General features: G+C 40.4%; 1 protein-coding gene across 18 annotated transcripts in view; it reads left to right on the plus strand.

Moving 5' to 3' along the window:
• LOC137856401 (melanopsin-like) overlaps positions 1 to 21,709 on the plus strand; it is a 76,761-nt gene that overhangs the window by 50,231 nt on the left and 4,821 nt on the right. For 15 of the 18 annotated variants that reach the window (XM_068681752.1, XM_068681750.1, XM_068681743.1 and 12 more), the window contains 9 exons: positions 4,405 to 4,479; positions 5,132 to 5,274; positions 6,594 to 6,727; positions 8,127 to 8,330; positions 8,746 to 8,917; positions 10,352 to 10,507; positions 11,652 to 11,759; positions 16,502 to 16,676; positions 20,035 to 20,184. In XM_068681752.1, the coding sequence (XP_068537853.1) occupies positions 5,141 to 5,274; positions 6,594 to 6,727; positions 8,127 to 8,330; positions 8,746 to 8,917; positions 10,352 to 10,507; positions 11,652 to 11,759; positions 16,502 to 16,676; positions 20,035 to 20,184 (1,233 nt within the window). In that variant the 5' untranslated portion in view covers positions 4,405 to 4,479; positions 5,132 to 5,140. Of the gene's footprint in view, positions 1 to 4,404; positions 4,480 to 5,131; positions 5,275 to 6,593; positions 6,728 to 8,126; positions 8,331 to 8,745; positions 8,918 to 10,351; positions 10,508 to 11,651; positions 11,760 to 16,501; positions 16,677 to 20,034; positions 20,185 to 20,683; positions 20,771 to 21,709 lie in introns of all 18 variants that reach the window. The other 3 variants (XR_011096427.1, XM_068681757.1, XM_068681745.1) reach the window with 3 other exon arrangements.

Below are 21,709 nucleotides of genomic sequence, written 5' to 3' on the forward strand. Positions count from 1 at the left end.
ATATTTCCCATAATTATTTAATATTCTTGAAGGATCTGTTCATCACTGGCTCTAGTAGAGTTACTACATAGCAACTATCTTCTATTTGCTGATTCAAGAGTTCATACATACAATATATTCATCAAGCCCCAGATTTTGTAATCATTTCAAACAAGGTGGTTCTTCATACTGAAATAGCTCCTTACATGGAAACGCAATGAAATTACAAGGGACCTGGCAAGTATTACCTGGTAGCTGTTTTTGTTCAACAAACTGCCTCAAAACCAAGTGCAGACTGACATGGGGATGGCTCCCATCCTATTATGCCTAAATATTGGTTTGTATTTTCCTTTAAATTTTCAAGTTCTGCCTGCATAAACATGAGTTTGTTGTTGTTTTGTTTTGTACAGTAAAATTGTGTTCTGCTCTGTGAATCTGTGCAGCAGATGAGCACAGAGAAGCTGCTATGCTGTTAATTCACTCTCTTGTTAGTGCACATTAATCCTCTATGTAAGCAATCCCTTACTTAAGCTCATTTTACTGTAAATCATCTCTACAAGATGAGCTTGTATCCATGACAGAAATCAGAGCATAACTAAGGCTTTATGTACTCTTATCCATGTAATGCCAATCACATCAGTGTTTCTGAATTTGATCTATTATTTCCTACCCCTACCCATTGAATCAGACCTGCCCTTTCCTTCCCATTTTAACCAAATTTATTGCCTTCTGCATTGCAATCTTTATTAATCTTCCCAGCTGGGAGGCAGAAACAGATGTCTGTAATTATTTGGACATTGTTTTATCACTAAAAAACAAATTACAAAAGCTCTCGTAGAAGAACTTTCCTCATCTGTTAAGTTTTCCATATTTATTTAGGGAGAAATAGACCGAGTTTATTTTTATGTCTGGTGCCTGCTTCCTTTGCCAGCTACTTGAGGGACAGCTGTTAATTGTTTATCCTCTATTTGCTTGCAGATCTGTTAGTTTCCCTGCCAAGAAAGCCCTCTAAACAGCCGCGTAGGTGACAGCTTTTTGATGTTGTAGTCACATCGCATATAAGGGTATGGCCACATTGTGATTTATGCGAGTTGTCAGGTCCAACATCTTGTACAGTCAAAATGCAAGTGATTGTAAGATTAATTTAGAAGGAGCCGAAAAAAGTGAGCACAGGATGGGCAAGTATGCCAGAAGCTGGCCCTGGTGCAATTACTGGCATTCTTCATGGACTGCTTGTTTACATTTCTGTTTTTGTGTGAAATAATCAGGTCATTATGGACAGTGTCTTTAAAATCTGCACTCAGGAAATGAATGTGTCTTCAGCAGGGGAATTATAGTGTAGTCTTAAGACCACAAAGGCAGAAGGCAAAGCCAACCTGGGGGAAAAATGGATAGGTGAAAACATCTCATGTGAGCCCTTGAAAATTCACTTCACCCATTAAAGAGTGAATATATTTGCTGAACAAAATGTAATGTCTTACTTTATTATCTCTTAAATTAAGTTATTATGGAGAAGGAGCCTGACTGGCTTATACAGAACAGGCTCTTAATCCTTTTTTATGTGGCCATGATGATACAGAGCACCCACAAGCATAGTTCATTGGACTAGTTGTGCTGAATCCAGAGCAGCCACACAACACCACAGCAGTGTGAAAAGCTGAAGCTGGGGGAAGCATCTTGCAGCACATCTTTTAAATGTATTTTTGCAAGTTTTCGAACTGCATGCTCAGAGGGTCTAAGGTCACTGTTAATAAAATGAAAATGAACAGCCTGAAGTAAAACCTCACAGAGTATTCAAGCAACAGCAAGAGACGGATACAAAATATGTGCTTTGCCAAGTCTAAAATGTGAGACCCTTCCACTAATACAAACCATTTTTTTCTTTTTTGCTCATTCATACCAGCTGACACTGACCATATATCATGTTGGTGCTAAAAGCAAATAATATAAACCAAACCTGGTAAGACCACAACACTGACAGTGCTGAACATGACCTGCTGTGCTTAGCTGCTGTTTTGGTTACTAAGTCATGCGGAAAATTTTGTAATGGCTACATTGGTTTTCTGAGGGTTGGGAAGAGTCACAGCAGTTTGGAATGTTCTTTAATAGTTTAATTTTATTCTTACTATTCAGGAGAAAGTAAAAGTACTGGAAAAATACATAGGGCTGTAACAGCTTTTGAGAATACCAACAAAAATAGCTTCTCATTACAGTGCGTGACCAGGGCTTCATTTTTATTTTTTTTTAAACGTTTCTAGTCCACATTCTAATATAGCAAATATTTACATTAGCAAATATTTAGCTTGTTAATTGAAATTACTATAAAGAACAGCTTCTCAGAGATAGGGTTGTAGGAAAAGAGAAAAGGCTTCTATGAATATCCTAAGGCCTTGATGATACTATTTTTTTTTCTCCCATTGAATTATTCTGTGCAGAGAAAGGGTCTGTATTAGAAAAGCAGCATTTGCTCAACAGAGTAGAGAAAAATTCTCAACCTTAAGCAAAAAGATTTAAATACTCTTATCTTTTTCTTTTGTTGAATTCTCCCAAATCGGTGAAATATGTGACAAAAATGAGGTATAAATTATCTGATTAGCTTTGGAGCCATTTGTATCATTTTTGCCTGTTTTATTTAGGGAATTTCCAGTAGTTTAATGGAACTACTTATTATAAAAAGTTGAGGCTTTCTGTTGGAGAAATATATATATGTATACATATGCATCAGTACATTTATCTTCTTAGATCCATATTACAGTATTATAAATGGTTTTGCCTTTATCAGCTTGTCACAATTTGTACAGCTGGATTCTGGCCACATACTGTTGTTATCAAGGAAGCACTGACAGGGTGAGTAAGTAGTCATCTTCCCATTCAGATCTTAATGTTGCTCTCACTGTTGTTAACATAGCAGCAAAAACAGCTGTGATATTTTATGGCCTTCCCTGAAAGCAAGATACCTTCTCCAAAGCTTGTATTCATCTAAACAGCCCTCACTTCAGAGGCTTGCTGAGATCACAGGCTTTGTGAAATCCCCAGTATTTAGTGCCTTTCAGTCTGTAAGCATCGATAGTTTATGTTTTGTTCAGTACTGTCAGCAAACTGTCATCTGAGTTTACAAATTGTGACATTTTTCAGCTTTTGACACAGCTCACCACTAGTAGCTGAATAAATGGGGCCAAAGCATTCAAGTTGGCTTCTCCTCAGGAGAGAGAGATAAGGAGAGCCACCTTTGGGTGTGAACTATATTGCAGCTGGTTTCTCAGAAGAGCTTCTGCAACAGTGAGTTTCCATATGAAGTAAAGCATAATATGTATGGCAGGCAGGGTTCTGATATAATGCATGTATTCTGTTAAGAAGATTAGATCTGAGGGAAGAGGAGAGGAGTTCATCATGGATCTTTGCATGCTTTGCCCTGAAGTGGCCCAGACAGCACTTTTCTGAAAGCATGAAGCTACTTGTGCTTGGTGCCACCAAACAGCCAGGATTATGTTTCCCCACTGGGCCAGCTTCCTGTGTACTCTTTGCTCTTACACTACTCGCTCTCGCCCCCAGCCCCTACTCCCACACTTTAAACAGCATTTTTAAATTAAATGCTATACAGGGTGACATTTTTTCATACTGCTTAACCACTGGGAATGTCAATGACGCCCCTCATTGTGATTAGCAACAGCAGATGCTTCCTTTGATTACTTTCTGCTCCAACAAGGGTGATGTTTCTGGTGCAGTGCCACTTTGGAGGAAGCCATTTTTTTATGGGTAGAGTCTGCTGGACCACTGAGAAAGCCTGAAATCATCCTTCTGCTTTGAAGCAGTAGTTTTTGTAGCATTTAAGACACTGCTTCAGCACCAGGGACTTTGTTCTCACCATTTCTGCTCCAGACCCATTGTTTTCTGAATGCACAGGACATGCTATGCATCTCACTCCCTATTGCTGAAAGCATTGTACACAACTAGCATGGTAATGCGCGTGGCTAGAAAACTGCTGTTGTGCAAAGAAGGAGCTGATGTGCATGCGTCTCATAGGTAAGTGAGGAATAATAAAAGGCAGAAAGGAGAAAAAGCAGTGTAGGAGATCATGGGAACTAGAAGGTAGAAACCGCAGAGATTTCTCACAATTTCCAAACGGTCCCTTCAGTATCTCCAGCTGAGCAATGTTTGTCGTCTTGAACCTGTTCATCTTGAAGCTTGTTTACCTGACTTGGTAAATAAAAATTGCCACCAGGCTGGCAATTTGGACTCCACTCATTGATAACACTAATGAGAGCTGAGTGGATTAGCTGTAGGCTGTCCTGCCGCTGTGTTCAGCCAGTGGTAAGTCTGAATTTGTTTCAGAAAATACACAGACGGTTGTTTTTCTTCATGCGCTGGTGATAAAGAGCAGTGAAAGAGGTGTCAAGGCTATTTGATGTATTTGCACTTACACAGGCACTGCTATTGCTGCTGTGTTTTTCCTCCGCTCTCCTGCCTTTCCCATGACGGTTTCCCAGTTTTTACGTTACGGTAAGTCAGTGCATAGGCGGTTTGGGAATATTTGGGGGATTTTAATGTTTGTAATTGTGAAGGCTGAGGAAGGGATTTCAGAAAACCACAGTGTGGTTGAGGTTGGAAGTGACCTCTGGAGGTCATCTGGTCCAACCCATCTGTTCAAACAGGGCCACCTAGAACAGGTTGCCCAGGATCACTTCCAAGGTGGGAGACCCTGTGACCTCTCGGGGCACCTTATCAGTCTTCCAATAAACATGAAAGTATGATGGGCTATTCCTTGTTGAACTGATCCTTGTGTTGTGTCAGCTAGTTCTGCACCCCAAAGTGTAGCAGTTACCTTTAGCACTTTTTATGTTAGCCTGTCTTTCCTTTTTTCACATCAGCACCAAAACAATTCCCTTAAGATTATTCCAGTCTGTTTTGCCTGTTGTTGCTGTTGTAGGTTTGTGTGAGTGTTTTGTTTTGTTCTGTGGTGGTAAACAAAGCAAAGAAGGCTACTTGAAGGATACTTGATTTACAGGGGATGTGATAACATCACAGATGTGTCTATTTGATTTGAAAGCAAGTGCTCTGCCTCCCTTTACCAGTTCGATGTGCTGAGCAAGTGTCCCCTGGAATACGTGTTTTGAATGTGCTCAGTTCTCCTTTTCTTCTGTCTCCCATCCAGGATTTGAGCATGGCCACCCAGCCACACACTGTGACCAAGGTGGAGATCCCTGACCACGTTCTTTACACTGTAGGAACATGTGTTCTTGTTATTGGCTCTATTGGCATCATAGGGAACCTCCTAGTTCTCTATGCGTTTTACAGGTATTTCCTTCGCAGTTAATCTGACTTGCCTTGTAGCTTGTTTGTGCCTGTGGGCAGATGTTCTGCACTGATTTCCTCTCGGATTAAATCTCCAAGCAAAGGTTGATGTCATCAATGACATACACCCCACATGCATCCATGGTCATCACTGATATACTCCCACGTAAATTACTCATGTTTAAGAAAATAAAGAAATAAATATACAGAACCTTGTTGTAGTAATACTTCTAATGAAAAACGTAGAGAAAAGTTTAATACTTTTAATACGAGAAACAGCGATCCCTACCTTGCACGCTGCTTCACTCCCCCTGCAGAGTTTGCAGGTTATTTAACAAAAGATGATGCTCTTCCAACCAGCCTAGAGTCTAGACTGTCCTGCAGCTAGAGTACACAAAAAGCTCATGAAAAAAATAAATAGCTGCCTTCAACCCCACACAGTGTTGCTAGATTTCCAAATCCTTCTTGCTCACTGTTTGCTGTCATTATGCATTTTGATGCAGAGTGGGTCTACAATGACAGAAACACCAGCGGGGTTATGAATCAAGCTTTAGTTTACTATTCTTAAATGTTTAAGCTGAAAAACCATGTATGGTTGATTTGAATAACTGGGTCTTATATGAGGGAGAAAACTGAATTTCTTGCAGCTGTAGATCACTTCATGATTTTTGCAGCATAAGCTCTCAATTTTTCTTGAAATTTGTCTGTTTTAGCTTGCAAAATGAAAGCATTAAGCTGTCAAAGTAGAAAAATCCCCATAGGCAGATGAACACCTGCAAAGACGTGAGTTCTGCACCCCTCTCACCCAGTTGTTGCAGAGTTATGAAAGCCGTGACTTTATTAGTCATCTCAACACTTCTGCAACTATCTTAATTTCTCAATATTCTTTTATTAATAAGAGGAAAGGAATTCTTGCTAGTTGCAGATAGTGGTATTTCAGAAACACATGAGAGGCCTCAATTGATAGGCTGAAGAAGACACTCAGAGAAAAGAAGATTCATTTCAAGCTATTGAGAATTGCTGCATGCAGTTTCCAAGAATAAAGCTATGTATGAAATCCTCTTTGCTTCCTACACTCAACAGAATGTGCAAAGATGCCTCTTTTTGTGCCTGGCACTGTGAAAAGTCCTGAGTTCAAACTCTAGGTATCATGGCTTTTACTTCTCCATGCAAGGAAAACAGTTTCACTTTGAGGGACTAGCAGTTCAACATTACACCTTCTCGGTATATTCATAGTAAATGAATATACAGAGTAAAGCTATGAACTTACTGATTGTTCATTTAGTCTATTTAAAGTCATGTGTTTCTCATCTGTTTTTAAGCAACAAGAAGCTGAGGACGCCACAAAACTACTTTATAATGAATTTGGCTGTGAGCGACTTCCTGATGTCGGCTTCTCAGGCACCAATGTGCTTTGTCAACAGCTTGCACAGAGGGTGGATCCTTGGAGATATAGGTACTTCTCAACACTAATTCATCCCTCAGCAGCTCCACACTGCCTGCAACCTGTTTTAGCCCTAACAGTCTAGGCTTGTGCAATGGAAAGGACTGAACAAGAATCTGGAGTGACAACCCAGGTTCTTGACATGATTGTTCCACATGATGGCACATATTTTGTGTCATCTTTATTTTGGAAAGAAAGTAGTCAACAACAACATGTAAATCAAGTGATTCTTTAGGTTGTAAGAGCAGATGTCATGGCTAAAGATGGGTAGAAAAACCTTATTAAGTCATAAATATTTTTTCTGTATTAGTTTAAGAACGGGTAACCTTTTAGAAATGTATGTTGGTATCTACTAACATTCTCCCTAGGAATCTAACAATTAATTAAAAGATTTAAATAACAATAGTCAGTTGAGGAGTGTCTGTGAATATAAACTCTGCAAGTTTAAAGATATTTTCAGTCTTGCTTATGCCATTAGGTAAAAGTAGACCACATCTTATTTACTTAGTATAAGTTATCACACTGCCACAAATTAAACCGTTGATTTAGGTTGAGCGGGACTTGGTCCTTAATTGGGGATTACTTTAAAAGTCTGCTTTAAGATTGAATTTGGTATTGCAACTGTCTCCCATTCATCATAGTCTATTGTCTGTAACCACATGGGGTGACACTAGATCTCAAGGGATCATTTAACACAGGTTTCTGAATCAGGTTTGGTAGAGTGTTAACTCCACAACTTTTCATCTGCTAGTCCAATGCATGAGTGCAAAGAGGGGGGAAAAACCTGTTTCGGTAAAAAAAATAAATAAATAAATAAATAATAATAATAATTTATATATATATAAATTATATTATTTATATATATATAAATATATATTAAGTGTTGTATTTAATAGGAGCTGGAGCTATGTTTTACAGCTAGTCTTTTAGCCGTCAAATTTAAACTGCTACTGCATTTTGATGCCATATAAACCAAAGTCATTTTCTGAGACATCCATTTGTCATTAGCAGACAGATATCTACTGCAGCCTGTTAAGATCGATATATTGGGCAACAGTCCAGGAAAAAGTAACATTAATTAGATTGGATTTTCTTTGAGGCAGTTTTCCATTGACAAAAGGTTCCCAGCTACAGCCCACGGTGGAGAGTAGAACTTGTTAACATGTACATTTGTATTTTGTTAACATCTGTGTTTTTCCTAATGAACACTTAATAATTATGCAGTTGTGAGGCTAAGAAAACTCTTTTAATGGGAGAGAATCTCTGAGCCAAGTTAAACGCCTCCCCCCGCTTCCCCCTCCCCCCCCCCCAAAAAAAAAAAAGTAAATAAATTTGTCATGTCAGACTGTGAGAGAAAACAAATATCTGTTTAAGAAAAGGAAAAAAAAGTCATTGCCATTTTGTGCTTCAGGTTGTGACTTGTATGCTTTCTGTGGAGCGCTCTTTGGAATAACCTCGATGATGACCCTGTTAGCTATTTCTGTTGACCGCTACCTGGTGATCACCAAGCCCCTGCGATCCATCCAGTGGACCTCAAAGAAGCGCACCATGCAGATCATTGCTGCTGTGTGGTTGTACTCACTGGGGTGGAGCGTGGCCCCACTCTTCGGGTGGAGTATGTCATTTGCTCTCTATTCTAGTGTTCCCTGCATGGTCTGTTTTGCCTTGCTCAGGATATTAAAAAATAAGATTTCAGAAAAGGTCTTGAATGGATGCATAGATACTCCCTTGTGGTTTGCTGTCATAACATATTATCTATGTTTATTGCAGTGCCGTGCCCTGGTTTTTTGTTTGTTTTTGTTTTGCCCTGGGCTATGTTCAAGATCAAGCTGCAGACCATGATTTAGGTATACCTGAGAGTTTGGCAGTCAGGACCGTTTCTCCATGTGTACACTTGCATTCTCAGATCACACATTATAATACAACCAACATAGCTTTATCTGTACAGCATGGCATCACTCAGTTGTTGGATTGGTGACTAAACAAACTTTGGGCATATGTGCAAATAACCTATTCCTTGCATTTCATAGGTTCCTATGTGCCTGAGGGCTTGATGATTTCCTGTACGTGGGACTATGTAACCTACTCCCCTGCAAACAGAAGTTACACCATGATTTTATGCTGCTGCGTATTTTTTATTCCCTTAATAATAATATTCCATTGCTACTTATTTATGTTCCTGGCCATAAGAAGTACCGGCAGGTAAGTTCAAATACGTAAAACTCCTTCTTTCTTGTATTAGAAGATTTTCTCAAATTAGGATGCAGTTAAATCTGAATCTGAAATTAATCTGAATTGAAATTGGTGATAAAGTGGCAGATAATTAGCAGCTGCAGCTGAAGAAATATTTTTGCCAATGTGAAAAATGGAAAGGATATGCATTTTGGAGTAGAGAACAAAGTAGTCTCAGGTAGTTATAGTCTTAGCCCAGAGTGTGGTACTTAGTAGTACTTCAGATAATTTGATAGTTTTTGATAGTTTTGATGTTTTGTATTTCAGATTTGCAATAAAAGGAACATGGTTCCTGTGCACTCCAGTATGGTTGTCAGCCCCAAGGGTCATCCTAAATAGTATGTAGCAATGGGAGCATCACCTGCCTGTGAGCTGCTCTATAAGTGTAACAGTCCTCAGATTTTTGACAGCTTTATTTAAGACAGGCATCCCACAAAACCCTGTGCACCACTAAAGCAGATACACAGCCACACACACAAAATTTGGCTACATTTGTTAAGACTTTTTTTTTTTTTTTCCCTCCAAAAGCCTTGGTTTATATTTGTGGGGTTGAAGTAAAAATTTAGGAGGGTGCTAGATCTGTAAAGGAATTTCATTTTGTCAGCTAATGAGAATATTACTTGTCTGTTGTCTGACCCAACGCCGTCTGAAGTTGTGAGCCCTTCCTGCTACTTGCTTCTGGTAATTACTGTCCTCAACTTGAAATAGGTCTTCCTTTAACAACACTGATATGTAAAAGTTATTTCTATGATAAATGATATAAAATTATTTTATCTCTCTCTCTCTCTATTTTTTTTTTTAATTAAAGCGTAGGGTGTTTTTCTGATTTGTGAAGAGGAATTGACATGAGGCTTTTTGGCAAAAATACTTGTCAAAAATATTTTGACAAAAATGTTAGTGAGTAAACCTGTAGGGAAGTAAAAATGTCCCCCTAAGCATTTTGGGCTGTATTCCTCACAGTAGTGAGGCTATTTCAGCACATGTTACTCAGTAAACTGGACTTTCTCCCTTGAAAATGAAAAGTCATCAGATTTCATTTTTGCATCCAACTGTGCTTTTCCTTGCTTCACCTCTGAGAGCAACGAGGGGCAGGGAATATCAGTGTGTCAGGGTAAGGACATGTCAGCCCCATTCTATAGTCTCAATGGTTTCTCTATCTCAGTCCCACAGGCAGACTGAGCCCAAACAAAATGCCTAGGATCACACTACATTAATTATGTTTTAGATTTTTAACTATCAGAGGACCAAAGAAGAGTGAGAGCAGGAAAGATGAAATCTGCTTCATTTTTGCACACATGCAAAATGCATTAGAGAATTAGAGAATGCATTAGAGACATTGCACCTAGCTTCTTCATAGGATGGTGCTGATGTATCTGTTTTGTTTTGTTTTGTTTTTCCTTACAGAGATGTTCAAAAGCTAGGATCCTGCAGCCGGAAATCCTACCTCTCTCAGTCCATGAAGAATGAATGGAAATTGGCCAAAATTGCTTTTGTGGTCATCATTGTGTATGTCTTGTCCTGGTCTCCATATGCTTGTGTCACTTTGATTGCCTGGGCAGGGTAAGTGGAAGCATCATTCAAAAAAGCACTTATACCAAAATGTTTATATGATTATCTTTATTTATTTATTTATTTATTTATTTTTTGGAAAGGCTTTAGGTAGTTATTAATTAGAGGTGATTATGTGCCCTTTACTGAATCATAGAATAATCTAGCTTGGAAAAGATCTTAAAGATCATCAAGACCATGCATCAACTTTACCTACTAAGTTCCATCACTAAACTATGTCCCTTAATGCGACCACTGTCATTGTACCACCATTATATCCTTGTGCATAAATTCAGCAAAGGGGTTACTTGTCTAGTTTTTGTGCACATTTTTAATTATGATGCTTTATCTGTTATTTTTGGTACGCATTATTTTCTCTCCTCCATGATACTTTCCTTGCATGAAGTCTGGTTTCATGGAGGAGTTACCTCTTTTCTCGCCTAATACTTTTCTCAATAAACTTCCTCTGTTGCTTCCTCTGGCAAAGGGCAGAAAAGAGGCTATATGCCCAAACTTTCACCTGTGAGCTCCTGCTTTCCTTCACCCATTCTCCCCTCCAAGGGGATGTATTGTCTTGTCAGTGCATGCTCTATTCCTCCAACATTAGTTGTAATTATCCTGCACTTGTGTTGATCACATGTGACAAAGAATCACTGTTGATGTTTGTAGGGTATCCAAAAACATATATTTTTAAAAAATAAAGAATTAGATTGTGACTATCTGGGAAAAGAATTTTACAATAAGAAATAAGCCAGAATAAAAATTAAAATCTTCTAGCAAAAGCATCCATACTGCACAGTAATGGGTGTCAGTGACCCAGCTGTAAATGCTACAGAAGGAAGAGAAAACTCAAAGTAGTGGGATGAATAGTCCCATTTTAGACTTTAAGCTTCCACAGTAAGTCATGTGGTTATCCCTGAATAGATAACTGATTACTTGCACGTCTTTCACCTCTTCCAAGTAAATGAAACCAAGTATATACTGTCAAAAACAAGCCTTTCATCTGAGCAAAGAATGAGTTTGAAAAATTAAGTTTTCAGCAGTATTTCTTACCACAAGACCACAAAACAAAAGCAGTCAAAAGGACTGATATGTTTCAGTAAATTAGTATTAATCCATGGCATAGCTCCCTGTAATGATTTTTCCTTTGTTTTAGCCGAGGCAACACACTAACTCCGTATTCCAAATCTGTGCCAGCTGTTATTGCCAAAGCTTCTGCAATCTACAACCCCATCATATACGCAATAATTCACCCCAGATACAGGTACAGTAAGCATATAGGTATGTGTACAACTCTACATGCAAAGGTGTTTTTTAAAATCAACAGACAACCCCTATTCCTTCAACCTTGCCCTGTGCAGTGCATGCTCCAACCCATGGATGCTGGTGGTCAGACCCTGCCCCGTGTCCATCTGGTACAGGGGGGACTAAACTGCATGTGGAGCTCCAGATGTGGCCTCAAGAGTGGCCCGCAGAGGGTATCACTTCCTCCCTTCACTTTTCTTTCCCCTCACATCTCTGCTCTGATGGGGCTGCATGTCACCACAGCTAATGGGAGGACATGATGGTGCTCAGCGTTATCTCTTGCCATATCAGCTAAAGAGCACTCCACAGATAATGGATCACCACCAGTGTGGCCTATAAATCATATCATCAAGTTGATGCAAATGTTCAAAACTTGGTTCTCTGAAGCTTCAGTACTAGTTGATTTGGGGAAAAACTCTGTAGGAAGCAAATAGTATCTTCATAGATATTCTGTGCCAAGTGGGTGCTCTAAGAAGCTGATAATGCAGGTGGAGATCCCTGGAAATGAAAAGGATATATTCAAATATCCTGAATATACTGCCTTTTGGTTAGCAGGCTTTCTGACTTTGGTCAGTAAGTATTTGTCTTCAAAAAGTAAAGCAAACATTTCTGAAATACTCTCCTTTGTGGAAAGAAGTCTATTCCAAGAGCTCAGTTTTCACATTTATTTTGTTGTGTCAGATGAACTTTTGGAGAGCCTTTCTATTCTTTGCCTTTACCAAAAATATTAGCATTGACTTTTATTTATATATATGCATATATATAATGTTTCATAATACACTAATATGGTTGAGTGGGCAAAATGTACATATTTTTATGGATATCAATTACTGTATGTTTTAACACAGACAACTGTGCTAGCCCAGCACAACATCACTTACAAATACCCAAAAACTGTTCAGTCTCAACCAGCTGAATTGTTAGCTAACTGTTCTTTCCTTTTTAGTTCTTTCTTAACTCTCTCCCTCTCTCCCAGACAGTGAGTCAGTTTCTGAGCCTAAAGGTATGAATTATGCTTTTTATCCCGGTCCTTTGACTGCAGTTTGTTCCCACTGAGGTGAGGTAACAGTGAGTTGTACAAAAAATATCTGTATGTTGTCGAATTGATGGGAAACCTATAAGAATAAGTGAATAGAATGATAAGGTAATATCCCATAAAAGACACCTCCAATGAATCAGACACCTTTCCCTTCCCAGAAGAAGGTTCATTATAATCTCCATTAATAACTTCTTTACAGTTCTCAAACATCCCAGTGGGTGTCTGAGAGACCAGCCTTCTCCAGTGTTTAGGAAAAGTGTGAGAAGTAACCACCTTGCACTGCAGAAAGGTCACCCATTTGTGTCCTCACTGTATAAAAGACTGAAATACTGCTCTTTGGCCTATCTAGGACCTGGAGATGTGCAGTAGGGGCACATCAAAATTATTGGCTCTTCAGTTGTGTGGTCCTAAAAAGATTTATAAAATTCTTTTGTAAGAGAATAAGACAGCATAGTGCTCTGCTGAATGGTTTCAAACAAGGACAGACTTACTCAGTGCATCCCAGAGACTGACCGTTTCTGAAAGCAACTTTTTTATTTAGAAGTGCTCTCCCAGCTTCAGCTGAGAAACGTGTTCAAGAAGTGGCAGTCAGTCACACCTATTAAAGCTTCTAAAATGCTTTCCAAAAATCCAGCAAAAGGTTTAGGGATGTGATAAATTTTTGGAGGAAAGACAGGGATGCCATGAAGATAAATGTAGAATTGCCACTAGATGGCAGGGTTGGTCGTCTGCACAAGGTCTGTTGAGCTCCTTGAAGTGGAAAATTTGCTGTTACATTGCCCGAAACGGTGATTTTGGAGCTGGAACATAGAGAGCTAATTGTTGTGAATATCTGATGAATGAAGGCGTGGTTGTAAACAAACAAATAAACCTTAAAGCTTTTTAGAAGGCTAGAGGAAATATACCCAGAAATGGTGACAACACTTATCTTGTATGACAATATCTGCTACCATAACTAAGACTTTTGCATCCTCCAAAAGACCTGAGTCCATTTTAGTTTTTGAAGGTTAAAGAGTATTTTAGTTTAGAATAGAGAGTGACTGCTCTCCCATGGCTTGCATGAGTTTAATGAGAAGATGTGTGTGGATGTCTGACACATTTTGAACCTGGCATTATTTTTCTGAATCACAGCTGTTGTGTTCAGTAATTCCTTATATTGTTTTTACAAGTGAATTTTCAAAGCAGATAGCATAGAGCGTACTGCTTCAATTACTCTTTTCCTACCAGCATTGGCTTTTCCATGTAAGGCTGTATTAAGAAAAAAGGCTCATGCCAGAACAGGATTTCAGAGACTCTCTTAATTTTTTTTTTCCTCTGCTTCTTAATTTGTATTTCAAGACATATCAACAACAGAAGTGTTTATGCAGTTGTTGTGAAGATATTTTATAGACTTGGGATTCATCCAGTCAGGAAAAGGAGTAATGTTGTGTCCCTTGTGGTGAAACAAGCATGCAGCTTTAAAACTGAAAAAGCAGCTACAGTTTGCCAACAAGTCAGCTGGTGAAAATATGTTGGCAGGAGCAATTTTGCTTTAATAGTGAGTAATGAGTATGTATGTAAAGATCAACATTTCTGGATAGTTTCTGAATCTTCTAATCTTTCACATTATGCCTTTAAAGTAATTTATCCGATAATATCCTTAATGGACTAGTCTGTTCAGGCCCAAGAGTCAGGGGTTTGGCAGGGGTAGTAGTAAATCGCAGTTTTGCATTGGAACTACTGAACTGTGTTAAATCTGACTTCTTTTGAAATCTTACTTGAAAACAGCACATAGATATCAGGATCTAAAGAATTCAGGTACTGATAAAAATGACAGTGTAATGCTACCAAAGCAGGCTGCTATTTTGCACAGAGAATTGCTGTTGCTGCATCTTAATATCTCGACAAATCAAATGAAATCAAATGAACCCTTTTGTGGGATTTCTTTACAACAACAACAACAACAAAAAGTATGCTGCAATGAATGTAACTGAAAATACAGTGTGGATCTCTGTGTTAGCACTTGGCTTTTGAGAAATGAGAGGTTCTTAGAGGTTGTTATATAAACCTCCACCCACCAATTCCTACCAGTAAAAACAAATAAAAAACATCTGGAACATCACTGGAACTAACAAATATGTTAAAGTAAGTAAAAGCATGTAAACCTTAATTTCATGAAATGCTGTTCTGTGAGGGAAGAAAGTTTTATGGGCAGAGGCCGATGGCATGACGGCTGACGGAGGTTCAACATGGCTAAGTGCTGGGTCCTGCACTTTGGCCACAACAACCCCATACAGCGCTACAGGCCTGGGGCAGAGTAGCTGAAAAGCTGTGCAGAGGAACAGGATCTGGGGGTGCTAGTCGATGCTCTCCTGAACATGAGCCAGCAGTGTGCCCAGGTGGCCAAGAAGGCCAACAACATCCTGGCTTGTATCAGGAATGGTGCAGCCAGCAGGAGCAGGGAGGCGATCATCCCCCTGTACTTGTCTCTGGTGAGGCCACACCTCGAGCACTGTCTTCAGCTTTGGGCCCCTCGCTACAAGAAGGGCATTGAGGCCCTGGAGCATGTCCAGAGAAGGTTTACGAAGCTGGTGAAGGGCCTGGAACAGAAGTCCTGTGAGGAGCAGCTGAGGGAGCTGGGGTTGTTTGTTCTGGAGAAGAGGAGGCTCGGGGGAGACTTCATTGCTCTCTGCAACTACCTGAAAGGAAGGTGTTGGAAGCTGGGCTTGGGCCTCTTCTCACAGATAACTATTGATAGGACTAGAGGAAACGTCCTCAAGTTGTGCCAGGGGAGGTTTAGGTTGGAAATGAGGAGACATTTCTTCTCAGAAAGAGCAGTCAGTTATTGGAAGGGGTTGCCTAGGGAGATGTTGGAGTCCTTGTCCCAGGAGGTGTTTAAACAATGGCTGGACGTGGTGCTTAGGGACATGGTTTAGTGGGTAAGATTGGTGGTAAGGGGATGGTTGGCCCAGATGATCTTAGAGATCTTCTCCAACCGTAATGATTCTGTGAAATGCAATGCTCTGGTTAGCATCACCCTGCCAGTCCTTGGCAGCAGTGCGGAGCAAGGCCAGCTGGCATTGCCCAAGGAAGGCTCTTGGGCTCTCTGCTCCATGCAGGCCTGGGAGGAATAGAGCCGTTTAACCATTACTGATGTTTTACTTTAATGACTAAGGCAGGTTTCAAGTTCTTTCAGACCTAGATCATTCTCTGTTTTTCCAGTGAAGAGCAGAAGAGGATGCTAATTCCTGACAGAAGTTGTGGGAGTTACTATGATACAAATAAATAGCAATATCTGATTTTTCTGGTCCACTCCTCCTCTGTCTTAGCACAGAGGAGACCTTCATAGTAGCTAACCTGAAAGTCTTCTGGGTTAACCTTATAACTGGAAGCAATCATGTTTTTCAAGCTATTTTCAGTTCTTGCTACTCATCCATGCAGCTCTTCCATGGGTGTTTTGAGCCAAGGCTCTGAAGCCACCTGTTATTTTCCTTTTGGCCTTTCAGTTGAGTACTTTCCACTAGCTATACCATGCTGTTTCCATGTGGTCTTCAAGTCAATCAAAAACAAAAACCATGCTGAGATTATGGAAAGAGACAGTGCTGTCACCACACCATTTTCAAAGCTGCATCGTCAGTGTGTCATTAAGTAATTTGTCTTTTTCTTCTACTATTTTCCTTCAGAAAAACCATCCACAATGCTGTTCCGTGCTTGCGGTTCCTGATACGAATATCGAAGAATGACCTCCTGAGGGGCTCCATAACTGAATCATCATTCAGAACCTCTCTCTCCAGCCATCAGTCTCTTGCTGGCAAGACCAAGAGCACTTGTGTTTCATCAGTTTCCACTGGAGAAGCTGTAAGTCTTTTCTTGTTTCCACCAAGGAAAGTGCGTATAATGTTTCTCCAACTCCAAGCATAAGTTACTATAAATACATACGCAAAATTAGAGAATGGAAAAGAGTTTGTTCTCAGCTAAAGGTTTTTAGTCATGTGAGGTCATTTCTCCAAAGCCTTTGTGTGAATTCAACCATGATGATTTTTGATCAGAAAAAAATATTGGGACTAGCATATCTGATTGATTCAGATGCTTACATGGAGCATGGGTGTTTTGGTTAAGTCTTAAATATGAATTTGAAACGTCATTGTCAGGCACCCCCCATGTCAAGCACCAACCATTTGTCTCATCATTCAGTAGGTGAAGGAGATGGAGGACAGAACCATCTCCCATATAAAGTATTCTAACCTATCCTGTCTACTTTAAAGAAAGTTCAAGAAAACTTGTTCCTTTATTTATCTGTTTTTTAACCCAGAGAAGTGAAAGGCTCCTGCACCTGATGTGCGGTGTGGTGTTCTGTAAGCATTGTACCCTAAGTCTCAGTAAGGATGGTGGTCGGGCTGGAGTATAGTTGCCAATGGTGTGGAGTCTTTTTGAAGGAAAAACTCATGTCTTAGGAATTCAGCATGTATAACGTGTCATTTAGGTTACGTTTTGGGAAAAAAAATATGGCAGCATGAGCCCTGTCTCTCTTTTCCAACCAAGCAGAATTAAATGGGAAGCAGGTCTCATAGCAGGAGGGTTGGAGGAGCTAAGAAAAAAAGGTCTCTCGGGGCTCCTCACAGCCCTTCTTGGCATGACCTTGCATGCCCCTCTGCATCGCAAGCAGCTGGCCTTGCACACAGAGGCGCTGGGAACACAGGGACCCGCACTGGTGGGTGGCAGCCCTGGCACAGAAAGCACCCAGAGTGGCAGCTACAATCCGTAACCTTCCATAGAGGTATAAATCGCCGTGACAGGTTGAGCGGTGAGCCCTTGGCTCTCCTCTTCAGCCAGGTGGCAGTGCTCTGAGTGAGGAGGAAGTGATTCTTTGCGTGCTGCACCCTGCAAGCTGCTGCTTCCAGGGGGCTGTCACTGAGAGTCAGACCATGCAGCTACGCTTCAGTGAAATCACAAGTGATTTGGGGAAGACAGGGGTCCTTGAGTTGGAAAGGAACCTAGGACCACAAGGGAAAACAGCATGAACAGTACACCCATCTTGAATGAGATACTGTGCAGAGCAGATCAATACTGTTACTGTTTTACTGTTTGGGTGATAGATAACTACTGGACTTTGACAATTATCCATATCCAACATTCCCTCTGGTTCATTAGTAGCTATACAACTTTTTTTTTTTTTTAGATGTTAATGGATTTAAAAAAAAAAAAGGAAATGTAGCACTAAATTTTTCCTTGAGACTCAAAGTTGCTCCTTTCAGATAACAACATCAGAGAGATTTTTGAACTTTTTCATGGGAGACAGGCAGTAAAGCCAACACACCTGAGCAAAAAGCACACCATTCACTGGGAAACCAAGCAATGCCAGGCAATGTAAGCAGAATGTCCATGGTGCTGAGAAGAAATTCAGACCTTATGGTGATTAAATCAAAGAGAAGAATAAAAATTAAAAACCAACCAACCAAACAAACAAAAAAAAAAAAACCCACACACTTTAATTCGCCTGAGGGGGAAGACTTACTGCCTGAGCCCTAATAAAAAGAATCCACCCTATTACAAAGGACAGGTTACTTTATCAATGTGCCAGTAGTCTACAAAGAGTGTATTTTGTATGGGATTGTTTAACAGCCTGAGCAAACAGTCCACCCGTGTGAGCCACCCTGAGATCATGGGGACCACTTGTCTGCTTAGACTTGTGTTTGATTTGCGCACTGTAGATAGTATGTGTAGCACCATGGAAAAGTGCTAGTATAGTTTAAAAAAGGGAGGATCCTCACTTTTTTTTTTTCTACCCTTTGCCTATTAATTTTCCTTGACTTGAAGTCTGTTCCTAACTTCTCTCCCCATTAATCCTTTATTTGATGTCAAATGCAGTAATATCTGCTGGATCATGCATCCCAATCCGTCCTTTACAGTTGTTCACTACTTGGTTTTGGTCCATTGGGGTTAGCGGGTTATTGTGTGTGTTTGGCTGGTGCTGGTGTTTAAAGAGGTGGGGTAGCATGGATAAGAGGCTTCAGCCCTTGGCACAACTTTTGCTTACAGGTCTCAAATGAAACAACTGCTGTTAGCGATGCGCAGCGCCGTGCTGTGCCGAGCTGACACAGCCAAAAGTAATTGTTCTCAAGGCAACTGACAGCTCAGTGCAGCTGTATGGCTTTCAGCTGAAAGAACAGCTGCTGAAATAAAAGCTCAGCTCAATGACTTGCACATGACAGCAGCACAGAGTGAAATTTTGGAATGCTCCAATAATGTATTGATGGGCAGGAATGACACTAGCAATAATGTAAAAGCAGCAGCTGTTCCCAGCAACACTTTCTGGTGTGCTGTGTACATGTCAGTACCAAGAGCCAACATATTTGAGTCATATGAAGTTATATTTAGTTTGATTAAGTGAAGGAGGAGAAATAAACGGCTAGCAATACCTAAATGCACGAGCAAGGTGATGCAGTGAAATTGTGCATTAGCTTCCCACTTGTGTGGAGCCCCATCTGTCTATCCCTATCTAAAAGCTGTTGTGTAAGGTAGTGGAATGATACCACAGGAACTCAATCAAAAAATCTCCACACAGTTAGGCATGACTGATGGCCTCTGCCAAGCCTGTAAATGGAATGGCATGGCTGCAGTGTCATGGTTGTGCTCCTTGCTGGCACGTTGTTGGAAGATTGATGCAGACCCCACCCATTGCCTCTCGTCCAGTGATGGTGGTTCAGAGCAGAACCGAGCCTGTGGGGCTTGTGAAGTCCTGGGTGGTCTGCACATCTAGCTGAGACATATACAAATGTGGTTTTGAACCTGTGCCTGTTCGTGGTTTTGGACCAATTATGGTCATGCAAAATGCCACGGTGCATGTTAAACATAGTTTTTGGTTGCACTTGCTTAGATAATGGGATCGCATCTTTAGACACCAGGTACTAAGCAACTATAAGAATAACACAAGCAACCAGATAAAAAAGAGTGAATAACTTTGTGGTAAAAAAAAAAAAAAAAAAAAAATATTTTCAAAAATATAAAAATAGAGAAATAAAAAATAAAAATACAAAAATAAGGATAAATGACAAGATCAAAAATCAGGTCTCTGCCTGTGGGAGCTTTGAATGTGAGATCTATGTTAGAACAGCTTTAGTTTCCTGTAGGTGTGCAAGATTTCTGCTCAAGTTTGAGAACTTTTAGAATTTGAAAAAGGATGTAATGTCTGAAATCCTTCACCATCTGTAATTAGACCTGGAGTGACGTAGAGCTTGACCCTGTAGAGCCAGCTCATGAGAAACTGCAGCCTCAACGAAGTCATTCTTTCTCAACAAGTCTGAGTCAGGAGAAGAGAGATCTGCTCCCAGAGACCTGTAGCTACAACACAGCATCTGTAGAAAAGGTAAGGAAAAAAACTGTCTTTGCTGGGGAATCTCCATTGTAGTGTCTGATCTTGCTATAGCATGTAATCTCTGGAATAATCATTCAGTCTTTATGTACATCTGTTTCATCTGCAGGTTTTATTTATATCGATACTAATGTCCTCTTCACTGTCGCTTCTTTTTTTTTTCTTTTCTTTTTTTTTTGAGTAATGAGAATGCCAATAATACCTTATTAATTTTTTTCAATGACACGTTGCCTGGTTTTGGAAAGTCAAGATCAGCTCACAGCTCTAAAGCTGAATTAAAGAGGATTCAATAGGGTCAAATGTAAGAAGTTGACTTTGTCTCTTTGCATGTTCATCTACCCCAGCTCTGGTTCCTCCCTTCCCGACCCTTATGTTGACATTGTGGCAGCCTCCTTTCATCACAAAGTCAGGGCTGCAAAACAGAATTTGACATGATAGAAGCCACCCTTTTTACTCTTTTCAGTGTACAATAAAATGTTTTATTTTTGTTGAGGGGGAAGACGAGAAAGAAACTCCCATTTCTCCCTAAGGGTGGGAGAGTCTGGCAGCTGCCACCCTTCCCTCACTGAAAGAGGAGATGGTGAGTACTCAGAGCATCTTCTGTGGATGCATCACACTCCTTGCCCAAACCATGGAGGTTTGGTGTCCTGCTGTGAGGAATTCCCCATTCTCTGAGGAACTGCTAAGGATGGGAGCAGTAGGTCACCCGCAAGTCAGCTTCTGCCACTACTGTATAACCAGTTTCAAAATAAGTATTTGTGTGGTGGCACAATGTCAAGCACGTCTCAGTGCTATGTTTTCAAGAACAAAAAGACTTAGGATTTGCAACAGACAAGGATTGGCTGGGCTGAATAGCACCTACTTCTTCGTGGAGCTATTCTGGCATGTAGAGTCTCTGGTGCGGTAGAGACAGTGTAGCTTAAAGCTGAATGTGTTCTAGAAATTTCCAGCCATCCGGTTACATGGTTCCTGCATGCATCTGCCCTGTCTTCAGTCATGTCTCCTTAAGATCAAGTCCTGAGAAGTCTGTTTTTTTTCCTCTAACTGTTGTGAATAGTATTGATTGACAACAGCAGCGCAGGAAGTGCAGCGATGATGATAAGACTGTAGAGACAGGCTTCCCATATCATCTTCTATCACTTTTCAAGGTTGTCTGGATGTCAGTTTTCTGGGGCAGCCATCCACCCTCTTGCCCATAAGCCTTGTTTCTATGATGTTGGTGCTATGTGTGCGGCCCAGGTTTATGCTTACTGAATGTCCTTTCTATGGTGCTCACAGGCTCAGCTCTCCCTGAAGATAGGGTATGGGCTTGAAGAGGCTTTTGGTGGCCGCTCTTCAGTTCCAAAGAAATTTAAAAGCTCCTGAAATGACTATAAACGACTTGTTTCTGCCCAAAGGCTAGTTTTTCCCTGCCAGTGAGGATCAGCAAAGCTGTAACATTAAGCGAAGGTCTGATAGCATGAAAGGCATTGCTAGAACTGCAAAGGAGCAGTGCAGCTTTGTGAAAACTCATGCTGTG

Source organism: Anas acuta, chromosome 4 (genome assembly GCF_963932015.1).
Source record: "Anas acuta chromosome 4, bAnaAcu1.1, whole genome shotgun sequence".
Taxonomy (NCBI): Eukaryota; Metazoa; Chordata; class Aves; order Anseriformes; family Anatidae; genus Anas; species Anas acuta.